Source organism: Saccostrea cucullata, unplaced genomic scaffold, assembly GCF_032062105.1.
Source record: "Saccostrea cucullata isolate Sc308-1 unplaced genomic scaffold, CSIRO_AGI_Scuc_v1 ctg4428, whole genome shotgun sequence".
In the NCBI taxonomy this organism is placed as follows: Eukaryota; Metazoa; Mollusca; class Bivalvia; order Ostreida; family Ostreidae; genus Saccostrea; species Saccostrea cuccullata.
Genome location: NW_026936651.1, coordinates 21,715 through 47,958, shown reverse-complemented (window position 1 = coordinate 47,958; position 26,244 = coordinate 21,715). Strand labels below are relative to the sequence as shown.

Below are 26,244 nucleotides of genomic sequence, written 5' to 3'. Positions count from 1 at the left end.
ATATTTGCTATCAAGGTCATAATAACGCGGACCATAAAATTTACGAAATATACTGACTTTAAACAAGATCGTCGAAATCCTTGTAACATCAACTTATCTGTCGGTACCTGTCTTGATTTAAAGTTCGCTCCTTAGTTTTTGAGCAGATTTTTGTCTTGACCTCTACTTCAAAAATTGTAAATAATATTTAAGATCTTACAATGAGTTTATAATATAGTATATAATGTTTAATTAAACTATATTCAAAACCCCATGATTAAATTCCAAAGCGATAAAATTTAGCGAGGAACTATATTTGTGACGGAAGGTTTTTAGAAGGAAAAGATCAATTTTTCTCTTTCTGTAGTATTCAGTGTTATTAAGTTTAATGGATTCCGATTTTTTTTTCATGCAACCTGTACACATATATAGAATAATTCTATGCAGTCAAATGTTCTATGTTGGTCCTAAAATATACACGTATATTAAATTCAATCTCATAAATTCTATCATCATATTTGGCAAATACAGAGTGTATATCAAATATATTGTGAAAGTCCATGGAAAAAATAGCCAAATTTAACACTTTTTCAGTAATATCTAAAAACTAACATCTCAGACCCCCACTTTTTATTTGATTTTCTGAATATACAAGATAATATTAACCTTTCTGCTTAAATTCAGAAAAATGTCATTACTTTCAAATGATATTATTGCTTTTTGAAATTTTAACTCCAGAAAAATTAGAACATATTTTGAGTGCAGAAAGGTCAAATAATTGACCACGTAAAGTAATTTGAAACTACTACAGGTAGTATTTTTATTGTCACAAATTTTAATGCGACAATTCAAGATGAAAAAAAGACTGTTTTTGTTCGCATAATTCATTTGGATAAACAATATTAGACCTAAATGAAAAATTATTCAAAATTATATATGTGTGTTGACGTAATTACAGTACAAAAGGTCATGATTGATCCGCAGTGTTAAAAGAAGCGCACTGACCCCCATTTTTGCGTTTTGATTTTTCATTGAGCAAAGTGTGTAGAGTCTAAAAAATATACTTGACAAAAAATTCTCAATACTCTTGAGTAGGAGCAACTGATCGTACTCGGAACATGCTCTTGAGTGTCGAATAAGTTGGGAGACGTAAACTCCATATGCAGGTAATACTCGGAACATGCTCTTGAGTGTCGAATAAGTTGGGAGACATAAACTCCATATACAGGTAATATATAGCAGGATATTACTATAAATAGATAGGAAATGTTGAGATAGAATTGTAAATTTCGTTAATATTGTTCATTTTATTATCCGAAGATTATACACAAATTTTGTCAACAAGGAACTCGATCCGGAATCTTTTTCTTTTATTTACAGTCAGTTTTACTACATTTATTGATATTTTCTCTCTATTGTATAATTACTATATTGTACTAGGAGATTGAAATTTTTTGTGCCTGAAAAGAGTACTTGTAAATCTACGCAGTACATGAATATTCTTGGGAGATATTAAAAAATTATATCACTATTTAAAATGAAAATGTGATCATATATTTAATTGACTGAATCTCATTAGGTGATATCAAGTTCGAACTATTGATATAACTAATATTATATGATTTAAGTTAGTGATATCACCGATTCAGATCAATATATCAGGTCATATATCACCTATTCAAATAGATGATATAACCGAGCTTTTCAAAAAGCTGATATCAACTGCACTCATGGGTTATATGTCACTAATTCAAATCAAACAGGTAATATCACCTCTTCTACAACGGAATAGGCGAATCAACATTCGGATGAGTGATATCACCAATTGAAAAGGTGACATCACTTACATGTACTACATCGTGGCTTGCGAGGATGCACTTACTAGTATTTGGTAAATACCAAAACGACTCCTCGTACGAAAAATGTGTTTGTAATAAATTGTAAGCAAATAGTCGACAGCAAGTTCTTTAGTTTTGGGTTGCAACAATATTTTGATCGATCTCTTGACATTGGCCTTGGAGGCTTATCTTTGCCATAAGCTACCATAGTGTCTTAGTTTTTTTTTTTAATATTAGTGGTATGACAGGAGTTTTGCAATGGAGCGAAATGTCGTTCTTCCCTATAATACGTACTATATAGATATTGATTGCTTCAGTTAGGCAATTTTTTTTTTTAAAAAGTGAATATCTTTGACATTTGTTTTTTTTTTTAATTAACAGCATTATAAATAATAATGAGATTGATTTTTCTCAGTATGGGGCTTTAATTTATTGATTTGAAGAAAAAGGATATCGAGAGGTGATGCCGTGGTTTCACCTCATTCAGCTTTAATACATGTACAGCAGCAGCAGCTGTGTATAGCGTGTGTAGAGTATAGTTTATAATCACCGTTAACACATCCTATTGATAAATGTGTTCCTAGATTAATTATTTCTCACGCAGTTCTTTCACCTATTCATCCTAACTAACTAGTGCTATTCAAAGAGGTCAAGAAGCAAGTACATTCCTAGAGTAGTAACGTTGATCGATCACAGGTAAGTATTACTAACGATAATTAAGGATTTGAATTTTTCCAACTTTTTTATGCCATTATTCTACAGTCCACTGCATTTGTGTGACTTTTAAAATTTCATAGGATAAGGAACTTCAAGGAACTTTGGAAAATCCCGCGTTCATAAAATTATATGCTGTAAATACGAAGGGACAATTTTTTTTTTTTTTTTTTTTTTTTTGGGGGGGGGTATTTTCTTGGTTTAGGAAATGCGGTATTGGAATTCATTTAACCCCCCCCCTCCGAAAATAGTTATTTAAATCAACATGTATAAATGGGGCGTAGATATATACATGTACATACATATTCAAGATGAGCGTATAGAAACAAAATTTATAATTCTTATAGCAGTGTCTTTTCTTGATTATAGTAGTTATATAAGTATGTGTCCTGATTGGCCACCTACATGTACCAAGTGGATAATCTTTGTAACTGAACCATTAAGTTTTGATTAAGCATTAAAGTTCATGATCAATGATTCAATATCTGGTATTACGGAAGCATATGAGTGCCACGTTATATTTTTTAAGTCGATAATTCAAACTTAAAAGTTGGTAATTCCAACTTTAATATTGGCTTTTCCAACATAAAGTTGGTAATTCCAACTTTCATCTTGGCTTTTCCAACTTAAAGTTGGTAACTCCATTTTTAATCTTGCATGCCTTTTCAACTTTTATCTTGGCTTTTTCAACTTTAATCTTGACTTTTTCAAATTTACTTGAGCTCTTGTAGCCCATTGTCTTAGTTTTTTTTCTTTGTTTTAATTATTACTAATTTTATTAATGTAAATTTAACACACTGACAAAGATTGGTTATAGCAGTTAATCTTCACAATCTAGGGGAAGAGGTCAAAAGGAGGGGACACTTTAAGAAAGGTGAATGGGGCCATAGAGAGATATGGATAAATTTTAATAATGCAAAATAAATACTAGTACATTGAAATAAATCGGTGAGTTCCTTTTATCTGTTTCAATTCAGCACACACCCCATTCCTCTCTAGAACTGTTACACATTGAAATTATTCCTTCTTTCGTAACAAATTTATAATTAAATTATATCTTTCAATTGTAATTACATGTATTAAATGGCAACACAAGTTCCACTACAAAGGCATGATGCTGTAAAAAGTTGTAAAAGTCAAAATTAAAGTTAGAAAAGCCAACTTTAAAGTTGTAAAAGCCAATATTGAAATTCGAATTACCAACTTTAATGATTCAAAATATTTCGTGGCACTTATACACTACCGTTAAATATCCATTGATTTCGAAATTACGACTTCATATATATACATTGTTATTTAAACCAACATGCATGGATTTTAAATGTACATTCTTTACTTATATTCGGTCCAAGTTGGAGAGTGGACGGAAAAAACCTACATGACTGTAGCAATTTAAACATCAAAGAAAATTAAGAAATTCAATTCACCTTCACCATGACAAGTGTTGGGTAAGTACCGTTTATTACATCTTCCTGAAGGTTTATTTTAAATTTTTAATAATACTTTCGTGATAAAAAGGATTGAAAATGCCTTAAAATGGTATATTTGTTAGTAACTAAAATACATGTACTTCATTTTTAATAGTAAATAGAGCATGACGAATACATTAATTCCTAGATCTATGCTCTATTTACTAGAGGAAGAAAAGGCGACGGGGAGGGGAATAGGGGCGTTACGTGATATGCACATTTTGAATTCATCCGTTTTTCAATGACACTATATTGTATAGAATTCGCAGATTTTACTAATAAGTATTTTTTTATAGTTTGTATTTTAATTTATTGCGACATCGTTTTATTTAAGACCGACTTTACCAACAATTCATAACTGCTATTAAGATTTCACAGCGAATATCGAAGCCGTTGCCAGGTTTCTGAAAAGGGGGGTGCTGAGAAGGGGGTGGGGGGGCTGCTCTAACTTCGACCCTCAGAACCAGATTAAAATAAATAAATAAATGGGTACCGTTTCGATGGGTTATATTGTATTCTTTAAGTTATTTCATCACTTTTCAAATAAACGAAATTATATAGAGAAACATTTTATTTTCAACTTTTTTGATTGGGTGTGATTGCACAGAACGCACCCCGGATCGGAGGACTTTGTGTTCTCATTTACTATTATTATACGTGTTATAAGTCTAAAATGAAGGGACTAAGCCGTTTAAAAATCCTGTTTTTTATAGTCCTGCGGGAGATGAAGATCAAGTGGATGAAAGTGAACCAGGTACGTGCATGGAAACTATATTTTGTATACAAAGTGATTTGTAATCATGTAGAATTCTCCACATTGCATATTAATAAATACATGTACGTGTATTACTAGTATTGACCAAAAAATAGAGTGTAATGAAATATTATAAATAGCAAGTTGATTTACAAGTTCATATTAATTCAATCATGCAACAATACATATTTTTGAAAAGTGAGAAGTGACTGAATTCTTTAAAATAATCATTTAAAAATACTGTTTTTATAAATGCAATTTATAATTTCCTAGAGCGGTTTTAATTTCGTAAAATGAAATGTATTGTAAGAGAAAAAAACTAAAGCTCCTTCAAATGAAAATTTATTCCTGAATTTATTTCTTTTTGATATATGACAATGTCCATTTTTTAGTCGTCTGCGAGGACCTCAATGCGGAGGGAAGTGACGTCAAACCAAAGATTGATTTTGCAACAGTACCTGGATACAACAATGTGCGACTCGACCAGTGTAAGAGAAATAAAATTGAACACAGAATTTATTGCGAGCAATCAATATATTTTCTAATTGAAAGATATATATTAAATTATTCAAACAGATATGTATGATTTTATTGCCAAGATAATGTATGAAATATTGAACACTTGAATTAATTGTTCTGTCGCAGTTATTAACGTATTGAATTTTCCTGAATAACAGCCCTACTCCCTCCTCCACCCACGGACTATGCCCCCCCTAAGGACTGGAAACAGCCGGATTTCATGAGGTATAGAGACCATATTCCTTACACGGTTTTGATGAAAATGGATGTACACTGAAGATAATATAACGAATACATTTAAAATCATTAATGATTAAAAGCATATAGCTCAAACTGTTATCAACTATTGTGATTCAACAACATTTAGGCAGGGTTGTACTCTATTATTCGCTTCCTAGAGAATTTTCCAATACTAGTATGCGTTGTTATAATGCCAGATTCCTCAAGGGAACGATTTTCAGTGGAGTAATATTTAACTGGAAATTCCAATCAAGCACTCTCTAAAATAAGAGGAAATTACATGGGTTAAATTGAACAAGCACAATTTATATAATTGTATGAGTTTTGAAATAATACTCAAGGCCAGAAAATATATAAATATACCAAATAGAAAAATTAATCATATGTGTATAGTCCCCCCCCCCCCAAATTGTATCTTTTTGAATTGATCACATTTCCCATTCGTTTAAAAGTGCGCCTGTCATTTCCGAAGAGACTGCGAGACAAGCTTTACTAGAACATGTTTCACAACAGTGTTGCTGGGGAAAGGGTGCCGCGGAAAAACTGACATTCAAGGAACTGCAGTCGTCTACCTCTTATCACGTGAGTTTAATTATATTTGATCAAAAAGTTAAGTTATTTAGACGTCATGGAACAAAAACAGGGTTTATGTTCCACAAAAATATCGTACAGTTATTTGGCCAGTTGCAAAAAAACCGATACTGTGCTACAAATATATATACTAAGTGTTTTGTCAAGGTAATTTAATATTTTTTTCATAAAAGTTGTTCCCTCAAAAAAAATTATTTCGCACGTTACCATTTGATTTTACCAGTTAACGAGATTTTATCCAATTTGTAAATAAAAAAAATATACGTCCCAGACGTTATCCATTGGCATGCCTAAGAAGAGTTAAATTAATTGCTTACCAATAAATTATTTGTATTTCCAAAGGTTGAAGAGAAACTAGAGGTACTGTGGGCACTGGGCTTATTTCAATGATACCCCACGCCTCCTTTATGATTATTTAAGACAAAGTCCATGTTTTACTCTGAGAGTCCCGAAATAAATGTCAGATCAAAAAGTAAAATAATAGGTTACAATGTCACAATGCAATAAAGAATATGTGAAAGTATCGTTAAATCTTATTCAGTGGTATAGGAGGAATTGCGGACAAGAGATGGATATACCTTTCAATATTACAGAGAATGGCAGTATCTATGTTTTTCTCAGGGAGCCCAAATTATGTACCAGATCCAAAAATAAAATAGGTGCACTTTGGCACTGTTAAACAAAGATTCTGTGAAAGACTCATTAAATTCTGTGAAGCCTCATTAAACTTCATTCAGTGGTAGAAGAGGGGTTGCGGATAAGAAATGGATACGTATATCATACGGACGGACGTACAGCTAGACGGACGGACGGACGGACAGACGGATGAATGGATAAACATCCCATTACTATATACCGCTTCTTCCTGTTTTTCAAATAAGTCATGTTTACAATTTCAAGAGTGAATTTATGATAGTGTTTAAAATGGGTATTCGGAACTGGTAAAATAAGAGCACGAAAATATTTCGATATCTTCCAGTGTTCTAAACATTTATTTTTGACAAGTTTTTAGTATATGTTAGAGTACCTATCAAACTTACTTTTGATACCTAGAACGTTGTTTTATGTGAAAAATTTATGCATCTACAGAGGTTTTTCTGCAGACTTACGCGTCACTGTGATTCAGATTTGTTGCATTGTAAAAGTATGTCGACCGTTTCAAGTACGATAACGAAACCAAACTGAGGGCGAAAAATCAAAACTTCACATAATTCAAATACTCATGAATAAGCCTTCTTACCATAGAAATCAATTTATTTTTACACCGTTGAATTTATTAATTATCAGTCCTTAAATTACTAATTATTCGGAACTGGCCAAACGACTGTATGCAATATAACGTCATGGACGTTTGAGTTGATGTTGCTAAAGGGCGATAGCTTGATGACAAATGGAAGTGGAAGGATGGGAAACTATATAATAAGCACAAAGACGCAGTAATCGATGACTTTGATCCTTTGTTTAGAATTTTTTAGATAAACTAAATTTATTTCAACTTCTAGTAGTTCTTTGACCGTGGCATATCTAGTAAAAAAAAGTTTAAATCGCTTATACAAACAGTTAACCATTTATTCCTGGGTAAAAAAAGAAATAAGTTTAAATCGCTTATACAAACAGTTAACCATTTATTCCTGGAAATAAGCTGCAAATAGTTAACCATTTATTCCTGGAAATTTAGCTGCAAATAAAGCAACAAAAATTTTTATTATTTGCAGTTTCCGAATTTTCTTTGCAACCGTAACATATTTGTTTTTAAAAAATCATTATATTTTTTTTGGGTACAATCGCGCCATTTTTGACAGAGTTATGCCCCTTGGACTTACAAAAATTTCAATTATTTGTTCTGGAAACATTTACAGAAGAAGTTCTGTTTTGAGTAGAATTATTTGCAGTTTCCGTTCATTTTCTTCACAACTGTTGCACATACTGTGAAATTTAGTATACAGATTTATCAGATGACTATCTTGGTCAAATTCCTATCGGTTTTCATTAAATAAAAAATACAATACGTATAATAATAACACTATGTTATTATTATTCACACAAAATTTTGGCAGGACGAAGTAAATTCTGTTTTGGGTATTTTTTTGACTTATGTCCCTTTTGGAGAAAAATTCCAATTTTGTATTTTAAAATTATTTTTTCAAGAAATCATTTGCAAAAAATCATAGTAGGTAGCACCACACACTTATTTGAAGTTTTAGTGTCAGTGAAATTGAGTTTTGCAATGTACAAATCTGTGACGATTTTAACAGGTCAGCCTGTTAATGGACCTCAAAACGGTCCTGCCCCGGGCCCCTGGGATATTCCAGCTTCGTTCAGTAAATATTTCGTGAATGAAACACAGCACCACGAGGTTCCTTTCACCGCCTATGTAAAGGTCAGTTACATATACACTTATCATTGGTATCATCTCCTATTATATTAATTTTCAAATTCATTTCCGATGAATTACATTTCTTCTAACAATTGTGATGATAAAAATCTATATTGCAATTCGGATGATAAAATTATATTCAGTGAAAAATCTTCCCAGCGATCGTATTTTTTGTGTGGATAGTTATTAAAAGAGCACACCATGTTTGGAAATTAAAAGAAAAAATATCCATGTTTAATCTGAAATTATTGAGAAATTTATCCGATTCAATTATAAACCTAGAACATTTGGAAAATGAAACGAAAATTCAAGTTTTAGCATCAGGTTGATGACAAGCTGTAGGTCCATAGCTCAATGGTCTGAAAATTTTGTATAGTATTTCATCCCATTCTACATACCAGTAAGCTAGAAGTCTGCAGCTAGTCGAAGAAATTAATTAAAAATTCCATCGCTCTGGGCAAAAGAGAGAAAGGTTAAAGTTTATATTTTTTTAATTCAGGATTGTCATAAGTGTAATGCGAGGGGATATGTGAGATGTGGTAAATGTATGGGCAGAGGAAAGGTTTGTTTCTCTTCTGAGAATTTCAAACAATATACATGTACTAGCTCATTTCCTATTTTTACTTTCCAAGAGCAAAAGTTTATTATGAATCCTAAAGAAATGAATCAGTGTTAAATCACGAATTATAAAAAAAAATCTGTTTTGAAGATGATGTTTATATATACATAACAAGTTTTTGAAGTGTTTTTACACCTTGAACAGGTGAAATGCGGGACTTGTCACGGCTCGGGAAGGAGGCGGGTGTATCGTAATGGAGAACATCGCGTCGTGTCATGCTCGATGTGTCATGGAGGGAAAAGAAGGTCTTTATTTGAATTTATCCCTAATTTTTCTCTAACTTTGCAAACATTTATCTTATTTTTAAGAAATTCTATCACTGTATTTATTCTGTATACATTTAAATTGAAAGCTATTTACATGTAAAATAATTGATTTTTATGCAATATTTTATGTAATATGTTTATTACAATACTGGTGTATTACAATAAAATAACTTGTTACTATTTATAGATGCCCGCGATGTGGCGGAGACGGTCGAGTGACCTGTCCCACGTGTAAAAGTCACTGTCGGTTAAAATGGTTCATCAAGCTTACAGTCAACTGGTATGTGCATGATTGAAATTCCCTTTTTTTTTTTTCTTTTTTTTTTTTTTTTTGCTTGTCAGGTTTTTCTAGGTATATTTTCAATTTGCTTCCGACCCAATGTATGTAATATTGAAATTCTAGTTATTTTGTAATATAAATATAAAAATTTTATCCATATATAGTTTGTATTTTTTTTGTATCAGCTGAAAAGCTAAAAATGTAATTGATGACATGCAGCATAACTGTGTCATGAAAAAGCGGCATTTTTTTTTTCGTGTAAAAACAGTGTCGGATCGCGGAAAATGGAACTGCTTACTCGCCATCTTAGGTTTAGCCGATTAGAAATATATAAATGCTTCATTCACCAAGAAGAAACTGTTATTACATAAGATCTATATATGATAACTTGAACTGAGTTAATTTTACAAAATTAAATTATCAAAATAAATCATGAAGAATTTCCCCAATGTCCATTCCAGGGTGAATAACATTGGAGAGCACGTCGTAGAGAAGACAGAATTACCCGACCACCTGGTCTCACAAGCCGCCGGCACTATGGGATTTGAGGACACACAAATAAGAGTACGTTATGACAGTGGTTTAATTATTTTTTCCTTTCTGTAGATTTTTTTTTGGGGGGGGGGTGAAGGGAAGGGGATGCTTGGTCACTTAATGATATGAGAAAACATAAATGAATGACTTTGTTTACAATTTTTATTGATGCCATTTCTTTTTTTTCACAATACCCCACAAATCATCATTTTCACTTGTACTTATTTAGGTGATGCCAATATCTAGGTTTCCAGTGGGGGAAATAAACGAGGCTTCGGGGAAACTGATTGCTAGTCATCAGTTTCCTAATCGTAGGATCCACATGCAGGTAAAATACCGTGAACACAATGTCCAAAGATTTTGTGATAAAACAATTTTTAGCTCACCTGAGCCTAAGGCTCAAGTGAGCTTTTCTGATCAAAATTTGTCTGTCGTCGTCGTCGTACACTCTTAAAAAAGTTTTACTTAGTAGTCATATTTTACTTGAAATAACAAAGATAGTAAAAGATAATTAATAAGCATTTACTTAGAATTTTAAATCAATTACTGAAATATATGTCAATTACTAAATTCAAATGTTTTACTTAATTTTTGTATTTTAAAGAATTGTTTTACTTACACACTAAAAAGTTTTACTTAGTAATTTATATTTACTTAAATTTGTTTATATAAGTAATAACATTACTTGGTCTTTACTTACATTTTACCACTATTTACTATATAACTAATATTTTTTTGCCCCCGTAAACGAAGTTTCGGGGTATATAGTTTTTGTCGTGTCCGTCTGTCTGTCTGTCTGTCTGTCTGTCTGTCTGTCTGTCTGTCTGTCTGTCTGTCTGTCTTTTTGAAGGATAAGGGATAGGGCTTTCATACTTATAATATATGTAATTCCTGTGGAAAGACCAGTCATTGGATACCAAGAACTTTGACCCTTTGACATTGACCTTGGAGTTTGACCCACTTTTAAAAAAGCAAACCTTGACTTTAACTTTAAAAGTGTTAGGGTTAGTGCATTCATACTTTACATACTTCATCCCTGTGACAAGACATTTCTTTGGGTACCACCAAATCTGACCCTTTGTCCTTGACCTTGGAGTTTGATCTACATTTCAAAATTGGTGACCTTGACCATAACTTCTGAAGGGTTGGGGCTAGTGCTTTCATATTTCAGATATGTATTTTTTGTGGCAGGACCTTTTATTAGATACCAATAACATTGACCATCGACCTTTGAGATATCAAGAAATACCAATATATTGAATTTGCATTTATAAGTAAAGTTTAACCTTTGCGATGTTGCCATACGGGGGGGGGGGGGGGGGCATCAGTGTTTCGAAGACTAATAATTACTAGTTTTTCTTAATCTAATATCTTATTTTAAAAACAACAAGTAAAACTTTTTTTAGAGTGTAGTTGTAGTAGTTGTCGTTGTTGTCATAAACTTTTCACATTTTCATCTTCTTCTCAAGAACCACTGGGCCAATTTCAACCGGGCCAGGAAAGATGAAACTCTTGTGGAAGCATCTTCAGGTGGTGTAGATTCAAATTTGTTCAAATCATGACCCCTGGGGGTAGGGCGGGACCACAATGGCAGATCAGAGTTTTACATAGGAGTATACAGGGAAAATCTTTAAAAATCTTCTTCTCAAGAACCACTGGGCCACGAAAGATGAAACTCATGTGGAAGCATCCTCAGGTAGTGTAGATTCAAGTTTGTTCAAATCATGACCCCCTGGGGTAGGGTGGGGCCACAAAGGCTGATTGAATTTTTGCATAGGAGCATATAGGAAAAATCTTTAAAAATCTTCTTCTCAAGAACCACTGGGCCAGGAAAGATGAAACTCATGTGGGAGCATCCTCAGGTAGTGTAGATTCAAGTTTGTTCAAATCATGACCCCTTGGGGTAGGGTGGAGCCAAAATGGCTGATCAAAGTTTTACACAGGACTAGATAGGGAAATCTTTAAAAATTGTCTTCTCAAGTACTTCAAAGCCATGATAAGTGATATTTATATGGAATCAATCTCAGGTAGTGTAGATTCTAGTTTGTTCAAATTATAACCCCCAGGGATAGGGTGGGGTCACAATGGGGGATCCTTTTTTAACCTTAAAATATATTTTAAAAAATCTTCCCAAGAAAAGCAAAGCCATGATTAGTGATACTAGTATTTATATGAAAGCATTTTTGTGTAGTGTAGAATTAAGTTTGTTCAAATCCTGATTTAAATTTATTCAAATCATGGCCCTTTGCGGTAGGGAGGGAAACAAAGGGAATCAAATTCAAATTTTTATGAAGTTACATATAGGAAGAAAATATTTTTAACAAATCTTTTGTATCAAGAACAGCAAAGCAATATGCTGTATTAATATGAAGGCATTCTCAAGTAGTATTAAATTCACCCCCCACCCCCCCCCCCTTCAGTAAACTTTTCAGTTCTGATCTGATTTGTGCTTTTTCCCAGTCAATTTGCTCAGGTGAGCGATGTGGCACCTGGGCGTCTTGTTTGAATAAATGTAGTAAACTTGATTGTGTTCCTTGCTTAAAATTTTTGCGTTTATTATGAGGTATTTTGCGTTATAATGCGACACTTTCTCGACTAAAAGCGTAACTTTTCATCGTAAACCATAACTTTCTCGAATAAAAGTAGTTTTTTTTTGCGATTAAACGCGTATTAGTTCTTTGTAACACTAAACTTTTACCAAAAAAAATTTCTAACGCGAATTTTTTTAAAAAATTTTATTTCCTTTTAAATCCCAAAAACCCCATCAAAAACCCCATCGCATTCCTCTTTCTTTTAAGACATATAGTTATACTTTACCTAATTTCAGCATCACATAATCCGTATGATACCAGTGACCCAATGCTTCTGTCAGTACAAAGAGAAGGGCGTGAATTACTTTGTCTACGGACTGGAGAGCCGGGTCTACGCCCCGGAGTACCCCGACCAGTGCTGCTGGGGATGTAATATACTGTAATGGAGGTCAAAGGATTCTCACATGGACTTGGACACCTGTTCTAATATTCAGTATTTAGTTGTATTTTTTTTAAAGGTACTTAATTTTTTTTTTGTCATTTTGAAGCATATTTCAAACGTGTTATTTTTGAATACTCAACAAGCATTTATATTTTTTTCCCCGTTAAGAGAGGTTTCGAACTGATATGTTAAAAAACAGTGCTGATCATGTGAGCCTTTAGTATCCATTCCCCAATCCTCTTAAATCAGATTTTTTTTTTCTTTTTAATCAAATTATTAACTTTCATACTTTGCGCGATAATTATACTCTAACTTTTGACGATGACAGATTTGTTTTGTCGGAGTGCAATTTTAATTTTAAAATCTATAGTTCTGTGATACTGTTTCTCAATCAAAGTGTTCTTTAATTTTTTTACATGATATATACACACATACTTGTACGTATACAACTTTTATATTTATTCAAATACATTGTATTTTTCTTATTAATGTGCGTTGCAACTACATTCTAAGGTATTTGTTTTTACCTCTTTGGATTCAGCTGTATGTAATCCTTATTCAGGACACTGTCAAATTCGTGTGTAAGGTGAAGTACTGTGTTTTTGTACGCGGCTTTTATAGGGCATTTATTTTTTCTACTTAGATCTTAAAGATTTATATATGTACTTCATCTATTTTTATAATGTATCTAAAACATGATGACTGTAAGATATTTTTTTTTAAATTATATTTTCTATTTCTATGTACTAGTATTATCTACTCAGGTGATTGCTTCCGACTTCTACAGTAATATTTATTTGTGTTTGCTTTATTATTTTACACATTTTTAACGTTCTTTCTGTATGATTATTTTCCTCAAAATATTGTGTGAAAAATTTATGTATAAAATTTGTATATTGATAAACTTTCTTTTTTTTTCTATTAATAAATACACTTTTAAAAGAAAAAAGTTTATATTCTGTTATAATTTTGATTTGGCATATCAGTATGACAGGTATTTTGGATAATTAGTTATGACTATTACATCGAAATGACTGACCAAAATTTATAAAGTCTGTTTAAGGTTTCGCCAAAGGGCAACATGCCCAAAAATTTATTTGTACAATACCTCCAAAACTATATGGTATATAAGTTAAAACTTTTACAGTATATAAATAGATCATTGATTAACAGATAGAAGGTATCACTTGATAACAAATACTTAAAAAAGAATATTTATCCAGAGAAATTCTTTTTAAAAAATCCATATACTTTTACAAAATACATCTCAGTACATTCGAACTTTTAGTGAAAGTCATCATTACAGAAACAAAATATGAAAAATGAAGGGCAAGTTGGACGTCGATACCTCTGGAAAGTTATCTACTTGATCAAAAGATAGGACCTATACGGCGAGTGTGACGGGACAACATGGGATACTTGCTTCTCCTAGGTTTCTGATCCCACCTCTGGGATTTTGGGGGTTCCCTTTTCCCATCCATCGATTTGTATTGATGAAGATTTTTCGAGATTGATGGAAGCTCGTTATTTTCACCTTTTACAAATACAACGGTTGTCTTTGAGAGGATGACACAACTTATAGTTCTTTCTGGAATCCTTAGGGCAAGTAAATTGGTGTGATAGTATAAATAGAAGTATTGTTGGAAAGTACTTGGATTATAATGCATTTTTAAAATAATATTATAGTTTGTGCTTTGAAACTTCACGAAGGATGGACTGATTATCCTTACAAAGTTAATGTATAACTGGTGAGGTACGGGGTTGTTCATAATGATAGTAAAACTAATGTAAATAAAAACAGGAAACCAATAACAATTTTATTATCCAAAATATAAACAATGCGTATGAAAATAGATATTTCTAAGCTTTATTACATACATTTTATAACAATACCACCTCACATATATTTTATACATCAATAACACATTTTGAGTAAATATACAAACATGGATGCTTACGTATTCAATATGCTTGTGGCTGAAAAATCGTCAGCAAAATTTACAATTTATAGTTCCAGCAGTATATTATTAAATTATTTCTAGTTGTCCCGAACAGGGTCATTGTAGAATTTACTCTATAAAATGTAAGTGCTTATCTTCGGGAACACCGTATTTTAATTTATGAGTTTCAAATAGTTTTTCTAATTCCTCTAAGTACTTTTTATGGAGTGCATCAATTTTCTCCTGAGATGGATCCTCATCCTTTTCGACTTCTATTGGAGCACCAACTACAAAAAAGTTCACAAACATCATTAAAAAAATAAATCATAATTCATATCCACCAAGGTATCTACCAGTATTAAAAAGTAGTGACATTTAAGTTATTCCATTTACATTCTACATCTGATAAAATTGACAATTTCTTGTAATGTTTATTTTTTTAATGCTATATTAAACTGACACGAAGAAATAATTATATAATTTAGCTTTCACTCCTACAGCATTTTACTTTGATGAGAATGACATTCTAAAAGAAACCCAGATCAAATTAAAATGTGAAGAAAAAAAATCTCCATTTCTTTTTGCAAAATTTAATAGAATTGTATTTTAATTTGCCATTGATTGGGGGAATATCATTCTTTCCAGTGAAGAGTTACCTCTCTTATCCAAGGGTTACTGAACCTTAATCCCAATGGTTTTTTTTTTTTTGAAAAAAGGAAAGTATCAAATATGGCAAAAAAAGTTTTAAGTTATTACCAACTGTATAGACAGGAATTCTGTAGGGAACTAGACCAAATGTGTAGTTGAACATTCCTCTTCCGTGGAAAACAGGGGGAGAGAACCCTGTGTATTTCGTCAACCAGTTTTGAAGGCTTCTCAGTCGGGATCCCTCAGGATTCTCTGCTTGTATAAACAATTCGTGCTCACCAAAGGAGAACATCGGAACTAAACATGCCCTGAATATGATAAAAGTAACATTTTTACTAAAATTATGCTGAGAAATGTAAATTTCTAAATTATTATGTGATTTCTTTGATTTTCTGAAATTCATTATACCATTATCTTACCCAGTTCGCAATGCCACTTTGATAAAACCTTTTTTCTTTGCAAGTTTCAAATTAAACTTTCCCGGAAATGCTTCTAATGCTTCTAAAGCTCCGCCCACCACCAGACCTAGAGCATTTCCGGTCCCATGTCTCGTCAGAAGGAATTTCATACTTTCTGCTGTCGCTTCAACTGCGCCTGGAAAATTCAGAAATCCATGCCAGACCCATTTTAGTATTCACATTTACAACTTTGCAAGTTACTGTCTTCTTTGCAGCATTGTCACTTTCGTTAAAGTTTATGAACTTACCACCTGCCATGAAATAATCCCTGTACACAGGAAACTGAAAATGGCCTGGAAGTACCAGTAAGTATGGCGTAATGCCCGGAAATGTTTTGCTCCAGCCGGATCCTTCTGTAGCAAAATGGCAAAAAGCACTGACACTGAGTATTCCATGAGGATGGAAACCCATTATATAGTTTTTATTTGGATCCAGATCCACTGTTTTTATCAAAGTTATAGGAAAGTATTTCTGAAAATATCTCCACACCGCCCATTCTCGTATCCACTGGCAACGACGTCCTCCTCGTGCGGACTTTTTTCTGTCGTAAACGTAGAAGGCTAAGTATAATAGGGGAATCCAGTAAAGGGAAGTAAACAATAAATAAATCATCAAAAATAAACATCCAAATCCCAGGAACAAAAAGGACAGAGTCCATTGTTGGACCGCTAGTGTCTGGAGGCGACGCTCCATCGGAATGTGGAGAGGCGCGAAATCTATTCCTAAGATTTTTGTCATCTCTGTAAAAAGAAAAGGAGGCATAAAAATGACAGGATTTAAACCTCTCATTTTATTCAAAATTTATTTCAAACCAAAAAATACTCAAATCTTTTGTTGAGGGTTTAATTTATCATTTAAAAATAATCTCTTAAAAGTACCATACGTCTGATAGACGTTCAGCATACATCACAGGCACTTGTTTCGGTATTAATTTTTTAACCCATAGTATATTAATAATAACACAAGGGTGTTGTTATCTTACTATGGGTTAAAAAATTAATACCGAAATAAGTGCCTGTGATGTACATGTATTAGAATAAGTTCGAGCTGGTCATAAGAGCATTTGATTAAGAATAATGATTTAGCATCATGCATTTGTACGAAATAGAAGAAAAATACTTATGAACTTTGTGCTATTTGGCTCACATTAACCATATGCATGCACATTCTTTCTATACGATTGGACAAAGTATCCATCTTCATATTTCCTCCTCTCGATCACTATACCGATTTCCACCTAATAAATATGATCTACATATTCTATTTACCTCTCTATCGCCTCTTTTTTCTTGTCCCCATATTTTTTTCTCCTCTTCATCCAACCTCTCCTCCTTCACCCACATTCCCGCCTATTGACCCTACCCAACCCCTTAATTCCGTCCCTCATTTCTTTCAAGTTATTCTACATTTCTAGCCCTCTTGGTCGTATATCTATGCGGTCCCTCGGTCCCTTCTTTTCTTTCCAAAGAAAAAAATAATTTCTTACAATTTTAACTGTATCAAAAAAAAATTATGTTAAAATATCGTCTGTAATAGCTAAAATAATATACTTTAAATGACAGCGCTGATTTTTTTTAAACCTTGACATTGATGTATATTGGTGTTTACAACATATTACGTGTGAGCACACGGATCGATTTATAGGTCATGCATGATTTAAAATAGAATGATATATATATTCAATATCATACATATCCAGAGCGGACAAGAAAGTAATGGAACAACAATTAAAGGGACTTTTTCAATCAAGTTTCTAATAGATGTAGCTCAATATTGCATTGTACATGGTACACTATATATATATATATATATATGATGCCCCTTCTGGTGCCCCTTTTCATGATTTTCTCTGCTCCTCGATAACTCACTAATTTTCAGTTATTGTGGAAATACCTGTGCTTATATATCAACTCTTTTTATCCAACTATATGAGCAAAAGTATATACACACTTTTACTTACTTATGCCTCTTGTCCGAACCGGGGAATTTATGAACTTTACTGTAGCCTGAGATCAAGTCCAAGGAACAAACAACACAGAGATAACGTGTGCATGCGGAGCGGATCAAGGTTTTAAATCCCTGCTTAAACTCATCATGCTCTGTGAGGATTATGCAAACAAGCATACCAACATTATGACAAACACAGTCAAGCGTTTCGAAACGGGCTATTATTAGGCTAACTTATAATTAAAAAAAAATAAAACAGTTGTCTTCCGAGGCTCTCGACCGGGTGACTAAAACGCAAACCTAGCTTAATTAGGGGAAAAGATCGAGTTTTAATTTATTCCGATTGATATTTTTCTCATTTCATATTAACTATATTAGTCCTTCAATCGAAAGTGTTTTTGTGGAAAAAAAGTCCTTCTACCTATCTACCCAATTTGCATTACTCTATGACTCATGAGTCTTGAAAAGGCTTTTTTTTTCTATTTAAAAAAAAAAAAACCTTGCTCATAACTTTTGATTGGTTGGATATATGGCATTTATATTTCACGTGTGTATTCCTTGGGACAAGATCTTTCTTTGGGTATTATCATATTTGACCTTTTGATCTTGACCTTGGCGTTTGACCAAGTTTTGCAAAATTTTACCAAACTTTAACCTTGGCCAAACCTTTTAACAGTTGGTCCTAGGGATTTCCTTGTACGATCCTTGGGACAAGATTTTCTTTGGGTACCATCATATTTGACTTTTTTACCTTGACCTTGAACTTTGATCCAGTTTTGTAAAATTTTGCCTCACTTCTGTCCCGGTCATACAGTTTTAACAGTTGGTGCTAAGGCTTTACTTCACATGTGTACTGAGTATTCCTTGTAATAAGACCTTCCTTTTGGATACCAACAATTTTGACGCCTTGACTTTGAAGTCTGACCTACTTCTGAAAAACTTTAATATTGGCCAAACTGATAAGTTTTGAACAGTTCGTGCTGGGACTATCATACTTCACGTATGTATTCCTTGTAACAAGACCTTCCTTTGGATACCAACAACTTTGACCTTAAAGTTTGACCTTCCTGAAAAACTATATAATCTTGGCCATAACCTTTATTCGAAGGATTGGTCCTTTGGCTTTCATATTTCATAAGACCCATCTCTGGGCATCATTAATTTTGATTCAACGGTTAATGATAGGGCTTTCGCATTTCAGAGGTATATTCCTCGAGATGTGTTGTTTCCTCGGGTTCTAACAATTTTGATTTCTTGACTTGGAGTTTGACTTGCATTTTAGAAAGAGTAACCTTCTCTATAGGTTGCTAAGCTGTCATACAGCAGCATCAGTGTTTCACAAAAATGACGTGCATTTGTACCAGGGACGTAGCAACCGGGGGGGGGGGCAGTTTTCTCCCAACATAACCTTTACTATAGTAAATGTTCAATGATAGGATGGTTGTCCCCCCCCCACTTTATAACCATAGTATAGTGATATCAAGGATTGTAGGGAAAAAATTGAAAGTGATAGTAAGTTGGCTTTGAAAAAGTTGGCCGCTACCCCCCACCCCCCACGAAATAGGATTTTCGAGTTTGGGCAACTTTTAATTTTTTTTTTTTTTGGCTTGTCAGCTTTTTCAGGTATGTAAAAAAAAAATTTCTCTGGTTGGCCCCCCCCACTTTCAAAAACGATGCTACGTGCCTGTGTACTGCTATAGCGTTTTCTTTTTTCGTTCACAGAGAACAAGAGAGACGCGTAGACCAATGTTTAAGTCTTACAAGAAAGACTGGGTACGGCAATTCAACTTGAAATCTGAATCAATTTTTATTTTGGTGTTAGTATATACTAGTACCGCGGGTGTTTATTGGTGATTCATACAATTTTAAATATAGCTTGTTTATTGAGTTTATTACTGGGAGGTGCTGAGTTGAATGGAGGGGTCACAAATACAGTAAACAACCCGGGAGATGATAGGACGATTGAAAGGAGGCGGGTCATTTCAGATATTGACAAAATAATGACTGTCAAGTATCGTTAGGGTCAGTGATAAATCTCTCGGGGGTCTAGAAAAGCTTTTTGTTTTCAGTGATACGAGAGAATGGCTCCTGCTGATAGTCGAATGAATTGGCAACAAATTGTGAAATCTTTCAAACTCTATCTCCTATACCATTTATCTCTTCAACTGATACCGGTATCATTGTAACCTCTGTGGTAAGGTATGGTTAAGGCGAATCGTTTCCTAAAATTTATGAGACTTGTATTATTGCGAGGGTTTTTCATTAATACCAGGACCGACGTTGTTTTTTATTTAGTGGTTGATACAAGGACATAAATCTGTTCCTATCAATTCCAGACTTTGAGGTTGTTTTAAACTGTTTAATGCAGTTTGACTCTACTCTTTTATACCCGGAATCGCAAATCATTTTCTTATTATAGAAGACCAGTCAGTTGTATACAAATCACTAGCCAAGTCCGTACCAATTAATCTTTAGCTTCTAAATAAAAAGCAATTAACAATTTCTTAATTTAGAAGTCTACAGTGAATAACTGAGTACTCCCTCTTAATCACGTGTATGTTTATTTTGGCTTTATGAATTCAAGGCTTAACAAATTCTTAGGGTATTGTTATCACCCCCCAAGACAAACCCTGAATCGTGATTGGATGGAACAAAAGGATAGGGATTATAAATAAACTAGCAAAGTAGAACTAAGCAAAAATTTCAAATAAGTTGAAGCAAGACAATGGATTTCTTGTACATTGTGACATTTGTCGGAGCTTTATTGGTAAGATTTAAGTGAACAAAGCGATATACTTTTTCTGTAAAATCTAACCTAACGGAAGAAATTGAAGAAAAAGAAAATAATAGTCTCAAAAAGTTTTCCGACTTTTGCTTCTAAGTTTCCGTATCTTTTACTACTAAGTTTTCGTATCTGGATTTGGACAAAATTGTCGTTTCCTAGTCCTTGACAGGAAAAAAAATAGCTTCAAAAAGTAACTAGTAACAATAAAAGTTAAAGTGGTCAATAAATTTATATTTAATTTTAATTCAAAGCAAAACTTAAATTTAGTAAGTGTGGAGTCAGACATGGGGGATATTGGTGGGAATAAAATTGTCCGAATTCTCCTTTGTTGGCAAATTCGAAATAATTTCCAGCATCATTAATTCGGTCAGTTCCAACTCGAAGTGTTTTAGGGACTTTTACAATATTACACGAGATTTTGGTCATCAAAAATTCGATTAAATTATTGTTTTTAGTAATTTGACAGTGTTTGGATAGGTTTTTTTTTCTTTCTTCAAGATACAAAATACAAATTAAGTTTGAATAATGTATAGAATGTTAGAATTGAATTTCTCTTTTTTTTTGTATTTCAGTATTGTGAGGGCCGGTATTTCAGACCTTTTCCCATTTCATCAGAGCCCCAGTCTGTCTTTGATGCTATTGAGAGGAATACAGATTTACATTACAACGACAGAGATAACGTAGGTGTTTTTTTTAATACAACATACTTTTCATGGGCATATTTTGAATAAAAGGACAATATAAAAACGGACAGTGTCGCGTAATCCACTTTGAGAACACATTAAAAATTTTTATACTTTTAGTAAAAACCTTATTATTAAAGATTAATAGATTTTTTGCATAGTTTTCTTAAAAATTTCTTTAAAATTTACTGAAAATATTTTTCCTTCATGGAGAAATGAAGTTGCAGAAAATTAATTCATACAAATGTATCCGATTTTACGTGAATTTTAAGGAAGTCGCGCACAAGACAAGCTTTTGCAAAGTTGAAAACATTGCCAAAGTATTAAGATTTCGTTACAGGCACTTCAAACAGTGCATGAGACCTCAGAACATATGGCATAACTATATGTTGTCGATGATTGAAGAGGTTAAAATTTGCTTTAAAGTGTGTATAAAGTGTACTAAAAATTCCTAGACAAGCGAAAGCGACATTACTACCTAGCTGGGGAGGGGGGGTTACAATCATTAAGTAGTTTAGTTTTCTCTAGTCTTCGGTATAATGAGAAAGGGGGTGCCTATTCAGTTCTTACGACAATAAACATTACAATCGACCTGAAATACAAACCTGGGCATAGACGGCGTTAAGAAATTCAAATACATGTATTCTAAAGTTTTTTGAAACCTTTAGCGTACAGAAAATTCTTTAACCAAAGATGAAGATGATCGGTATAGTGAATATTTATTGCGTAACAAGACCGGCAGAAACTTATGGGTGCGGCACTATTCGAATGACATAATTTCATCAAACCGTACTTAATTACAATTGTCGGAAACCAAACTGATAACCCATGAAGCTCATATATGACAATCCATTCTGAGGAGTAAGAAAAATTTCCTGGATACGGGATTATTTGTTCCTTATGATAAACAGATTCCAAGACAACCGTCCGCTTACAGCTGAATTCTATTGTACCTACTGATAGAATATTTCGCATATCTCACCTACTTTGATGATGCTTAGAGGTCATTTTGACCGCTTCCAGATTAAAAATAAATAAAGGTTTATAAGAAGAACAATTTATCGGTCTCCAGCTAGCTAGAGTGAAATTGAATTAAAAGTTGTAATAAAATGCATATAATTAAAATATTAACAAGGATTCATTTACGGTAAATTAATCTTATATGATAGTGCCTAATTTTGATTTTGGTTTCAGAGTTCATTCTATTTTTATGTTTACCTTTTTGGACTGAGATATACACTCGAAAATGAGTAAGGGAAACTATTTATAATAACTTTTTATCTGTTATAATAGGCTGGACTTAATACCTTAATTTATAAGCATCTTAAACTCAATATTAATTCAAACACATAATATATATTTACAGATATGTGACTTATAATCATCTTTTTACTCGGGGGCAATTAAGGGTCATTGATACTCTGATAAGAGAGATAACTCTTGGTGACATAAATGTCTATTATTCCATATAGATTTTCCAAGTTGAAGTGTTTTTTTTGTCCAATTTTGCCCCGCAAGCTATGCTATAATTGTTTGTATTTTACTTATAAAATACATTTCTTTTGGAAAATCATTAAGATTCGAGCAACATTTTATATGAGTGAGCAGAGAGTTTATCAACCTTAATCTGCATCTCTATCAACACTTATATTTATTTGTTCATCGGCAAAATCGACTGACTTCGACTAGACTTTAACATTCATGATCAATCGATGATGTAAAATAATTTATGACCTTGACCCCTTGGGTCATTAAATTAAGTTTTGACTTTTGTCTCAATGACGGTCCTTTAACTCTACATTTTCTCTGATTTATGAGTTATTTTAAGAGTTACGAATTTCATGCTTTAATGTTTCCTAATGATGTATGCTATTGGTATTGTACACCATTTTGAAGGCCGTCCCCTTTTAAGCATTAAGCGATTTGATGACTTTTTAAACTAATACTTCGATTTTATCCTATTTTCAGGGAATAACAGTCATTCGAGATGTAGACTTCCGGTCCTGTTACATAACAGACTACGATCCGGAATGGCGGCTGGACCAGGACAGTAAAATTGCCGTCATGTCGGCTGTGGTAAGTCGCGTATTTTTTGACGATTCTTTTTTATAATGTTTAAAACAGGGATAAAAGTCGGATATCTAAATGATGACAAAAATACTAATTAACTCGTTATACGATATAATTATCCCGTTATAACGGGTATTTTGTTAAAAATTATAACGAATAAGTCTCAAGTTAGTATTTTTATTTTTAAATTTTGAATTATAGTCCCAAATATTTGCATATCTTTGCTGAAATGTCGTATTTTCTTTTAATCAGACCCCCAAAATAATGAGGAACGAGGACCTACTCAGTCAGTTCATTAACCGAGTTGGTCCAATTGTTGGCAAACTCTGCAGAACAAGTAAAATATACGAAGTTAAACCTACAGACATCGACCACCACATCGACCAGTCGCCATCTCCACAAGGTGTTCCCGTACCCCGGAAAATATATTACGACAGCGGAGAACCTAGGGTACCAAGGCCGTTCAGGATCCCCACCAAACGACCAGAGTTCCAGAGACCTGAAGAGCACGAAGAAATTAGATTTCCCACAAAAAGACCGGAATTCAGTGGTTTCCAACACGGACCGGTTGCGCATGAGCAACATGCTCGTCCATTTCCTGCGAGACATGACCCAGGACAATTTGTGGTTCCCAGACCTTTTCAGCAGTCTATTCCTCAGCTGAAACGCCGTGTTCACGGACAATCCCGAAAATAAGGCAAAATAGATGAAGTCGTTGTTTTTGTTCCTATGCAGCTTGGGACATCTTAGAAACAAAGTTAGATGTAAGAGAGGAGAGATCCATAAATCGTGCGCAATCTATTTTCTTTTTAGCGCCTTTCATGAGTTTTCGAAGTTGCATTGTTATCTTATATTTATGATTATTTCTTTTCAAATAAATTAACCATATGTTCTGAATTCATATATATTTACATTTCCAATGTCTTTGTCCGAGATAAAATTACAAATTGTAAATGTACTTCATTTCCTCATCAATGTATTGGTGCGGTTCCAAAAAAAAAAAAAAAAAAAAAGAAAGAAAAAAACCACGTGCAGGGAGGGACAAACAGCTAGACAGAAGCAGGGCTTGGAGCACGTGGATTGGCGGAATCAAAGCATGTAAATATAAGGAATAACTGTCAGATTTTTCAATTTCATGACGATGATCAATCGATTGGCTTGCGTGATAATTTTATGCATAAACGCCTTCGGCGTTTATGCAAATTATCACGCAAGCCAATCGATTGATCACGTCATGAAATCGAAAAATTATGACAGTTATTCCTTAAATATGTCATGAAAAATAGTGTTCATTTTCATTTATTTCTTGTAAAACTACTTATGCGATGAAACATTGACGGAAAAGGGGTTTTATAATAGACTTAATTAAGTTTTATTCATATATTCCTTGAGTTAGGACTGGTTCATGTACTCCGAGGAAGCTGCCCTATCTGTTGATTGTGCGATTTGTCCATTCCACGAAAATTAGTGAATAAGAAATAAGTATTCCAACTTCAATGGACGACATAAACCAAATGTTTGGTTTCTTGGCCTCCCTAGTGCAAAATTTCAGTTACACTACACGATGGTTCTTTCCTTTGTCTTATATACTGAGTATATAAGTTCAAAATTTTAACATGGCAGTGTTTCAACATCTAAGTGACAATGTGTGCCATCGTTGTTCTTGAAAAAAACCTTTAGGGTATACCATGTATTATTTCACTGCAATTGTCGGTATATGTACGAAATTTGACTCCATTGTACATGGTCTTATTGGCGTCAAAAGACGTGGCCTTGAATGAAGACATGAAAGACTCATTAAAAGACATTAGAGCAGCATTCAGTGTGAATCTGGTTGCCTGATCGAGGGAAATCAAACACTTGGCATAACTTTGGCAGAATTCAATTCTTCGAACGACTTGTTTTGAAAATAATAAATTACCTATACTGCGATTATACCTGACATGTACAAATGGTTCCTTCTCAATGAGTTTGTTGTCAATTGCTCACTGGTTTCCGAAAAATTAAAGCTTAAGTTACATATAGCAAACACAAATGCACTCCTATTTTACTACGTCGATGATGATGTAATTCTAATGATTACTAGATGTAATCTTAAAGTACCTGGCTGCGACTATGGTTGATTAAAAATTTATTCAAAATGACTTTCGTCACCTTGACAACCCTTAGCTACATGTACATGTATCCGCATGTACACATAGGATGAACTACGATTATAGCGAACATTACAGTATTTGAGCTATGAAAACGTCTATTGAAGCAATACAGATTGGGAGCAGAGAAAACATGGAACTCTAAAAACAGAGTTGGGATCAGGTATCATGGGAAAGTAAGCATCTCCTGTTGGTATATACAACTGTCATGATCGGGCAAACATAATGATAGGTTGGATTTGATGCGAGTTCATTGTATCGACCTTAGAATTTGCGAAATGTCGACTTTTTAAACAAAACTTTTGATACCTTTGTTTCGTCAATTTGTTTGTTAATAGCTTGTACCCTTTAAAAAATTTTTCATATATAGAAAATCGAATCGACTGGTAGACATAATTCCAAGTGCA

The 26,244-nt window shown here is 33.3% G+C and overlaps 3 protein-coding genes across 3 annotated transcripts; 2 read left to right on the top strand and 1 right to left on the bottom strand.

Annotated features, from left to right (window-relative positions):
• Positions 1–3,881: 3,881 nt before the first annotated feature.
• On the top strand, positions 3,882–13,738 carry LOC134246111 (protein SSUH2 homolog). Its single transcript, XM_062728387.1, has 13 exons — positions 3,882–3,979; positions 4,714–4,754; positions 5,147–5,242; positions 5,432–5,498; positions 5,966–6,095; positions 6,646–6,706; positions 8,360–8,484; positions 8,981–9,043; positions 9,245–9,345; positions 9,554–9,646; positions 10,108–10,210; positions 10,410–10,508; positions 13,008–13,738. The coding sequence occupies exons 1-13, from the start codon at positions 3,966–3,968 to the stop codon at positions 13,152–13,154; spliced, it is 1,140 nt and encodes a 379-aa protein (XP_062584371.1). The 5' UTR covers positions 3,882–3,965; the 3' UTR covers positions 13,155–13,738.
• A 1,217-nt stretch (positions 13,739–14,955) lies between these two features.
• Positions 14,956–18,250, bottom strand: LOC134246103 (2-acylglycerol O-acyltransferase 2-A-like). The gene is made up of 5 exons (XM_062728379.1): positions 18,160–18,250; positions 16,448–16,939; positions 16,161–16,335; positions 15,850–16,049; positions 14,956–15,380 (listed from the first exon to the last, which is right to left on the bottom strand). The coding sequence occupies exons 2-5, from the start codon at positions 16,935–16,937 to the stop codon at positions 15,223–15,225; spliced, it is 1,023 nt and encodes a 340-aa protein (XP_062584363.1). The 5' UTR covers positions 16,938–16,939; positions 18,160–18,250; the 3' UTR covers positions 14,956–15,222.
• A 2,621-nt stretch (positions 18,251–20,871) lies between these two features.
• On the top strand, positions 20,872–24,467 carry LOC134246105 (uncharacterized). Its single transcript, XM_062728380.1, has 4 exons — positions 20,872–20,913; positions 21,504–21,611; positions 23,583–23,690; positions 23,937–24,467. Exons 1-4 carry the CDS (start codon positions 20,872–20,874, stop codon positions 24,378–24,380), a joined length of 702 nt encoding a protein of 233 aa, XP_062584364.1. The 3' UTR covers positions 24,381–24,467.
• Positions 24,468–26,244: the final 1,777 nt, after the last annotated feature.

What these genes read in the sequence shown, in the direction of transcription:
- LOC134246111 (XM_062728387.1), top strand. An exon ending in AGTGGATGAAAGTGAACCAG is followed by an intron (nt 4,755 to 5,146) that starts GTACGTGCATGG and finishes TCCATTTTTTAG; the next exon opens with TCGTCTGCGAGGACCTCAAT. An exon ending in CAATATTACAGAGAATGGCA is followed by an intron (nt 6,707 to 8,359) that starts GTATCTATGTTT and finishes CGATTTTAACAG; the next exon opens with GTCAGCCTGTTAATGGACCT.
- LOC134246103 (XM_062728379.1), bottom strand. Translation starts at nt 16,937, where the DNA reads ATGACAAAAATCTTAGGAATAGATTTCGCGCCTCTCCACATTCCGATG. An exon ending in GGATTATTTCATGGCAGGTG is followed by an intron (nt 16,336 to 16,447) that starts GTAAGTTCATAA and finishes TGAATTTTCCAG; the next exon opens with GCGCAGTTGAAGCGACAGCA. An exon ending in AAAGTGGCATTGCGAACTGG is followed by an intron (nt 16,050 to 16,160) that starts GTAAGATAATGG and finishes TATCATATTCAG; the next exon opens with GGCATGTTTAGTTCCGATGT.
- LOC134246105 (XM_062728380.1), top strand. Translation starts at nt 20,872, where the DNA reads ATGGATTTCTTGTACATTGTGACATTTGTCGGAGCTTTATTG. An exon ending in CATTTGTCGGAGCTTTATTG is followed by an intron (nt 20,914 to 21,503) that starts GTAAGATTTAAG and finishes TTTGTATTTCAG; the next exon opens with TATTGTGAGGGCCGGTATTT. An exon ending in TTGCCGTCATGTCGGCTGTG is followed by an intron (nt 23,691 to 23,936) that starts GTAAGTCGCGTA and finishes TCTTTTAATCAG; the next exon opens with ACCCCCAAAATAATGAGGAA.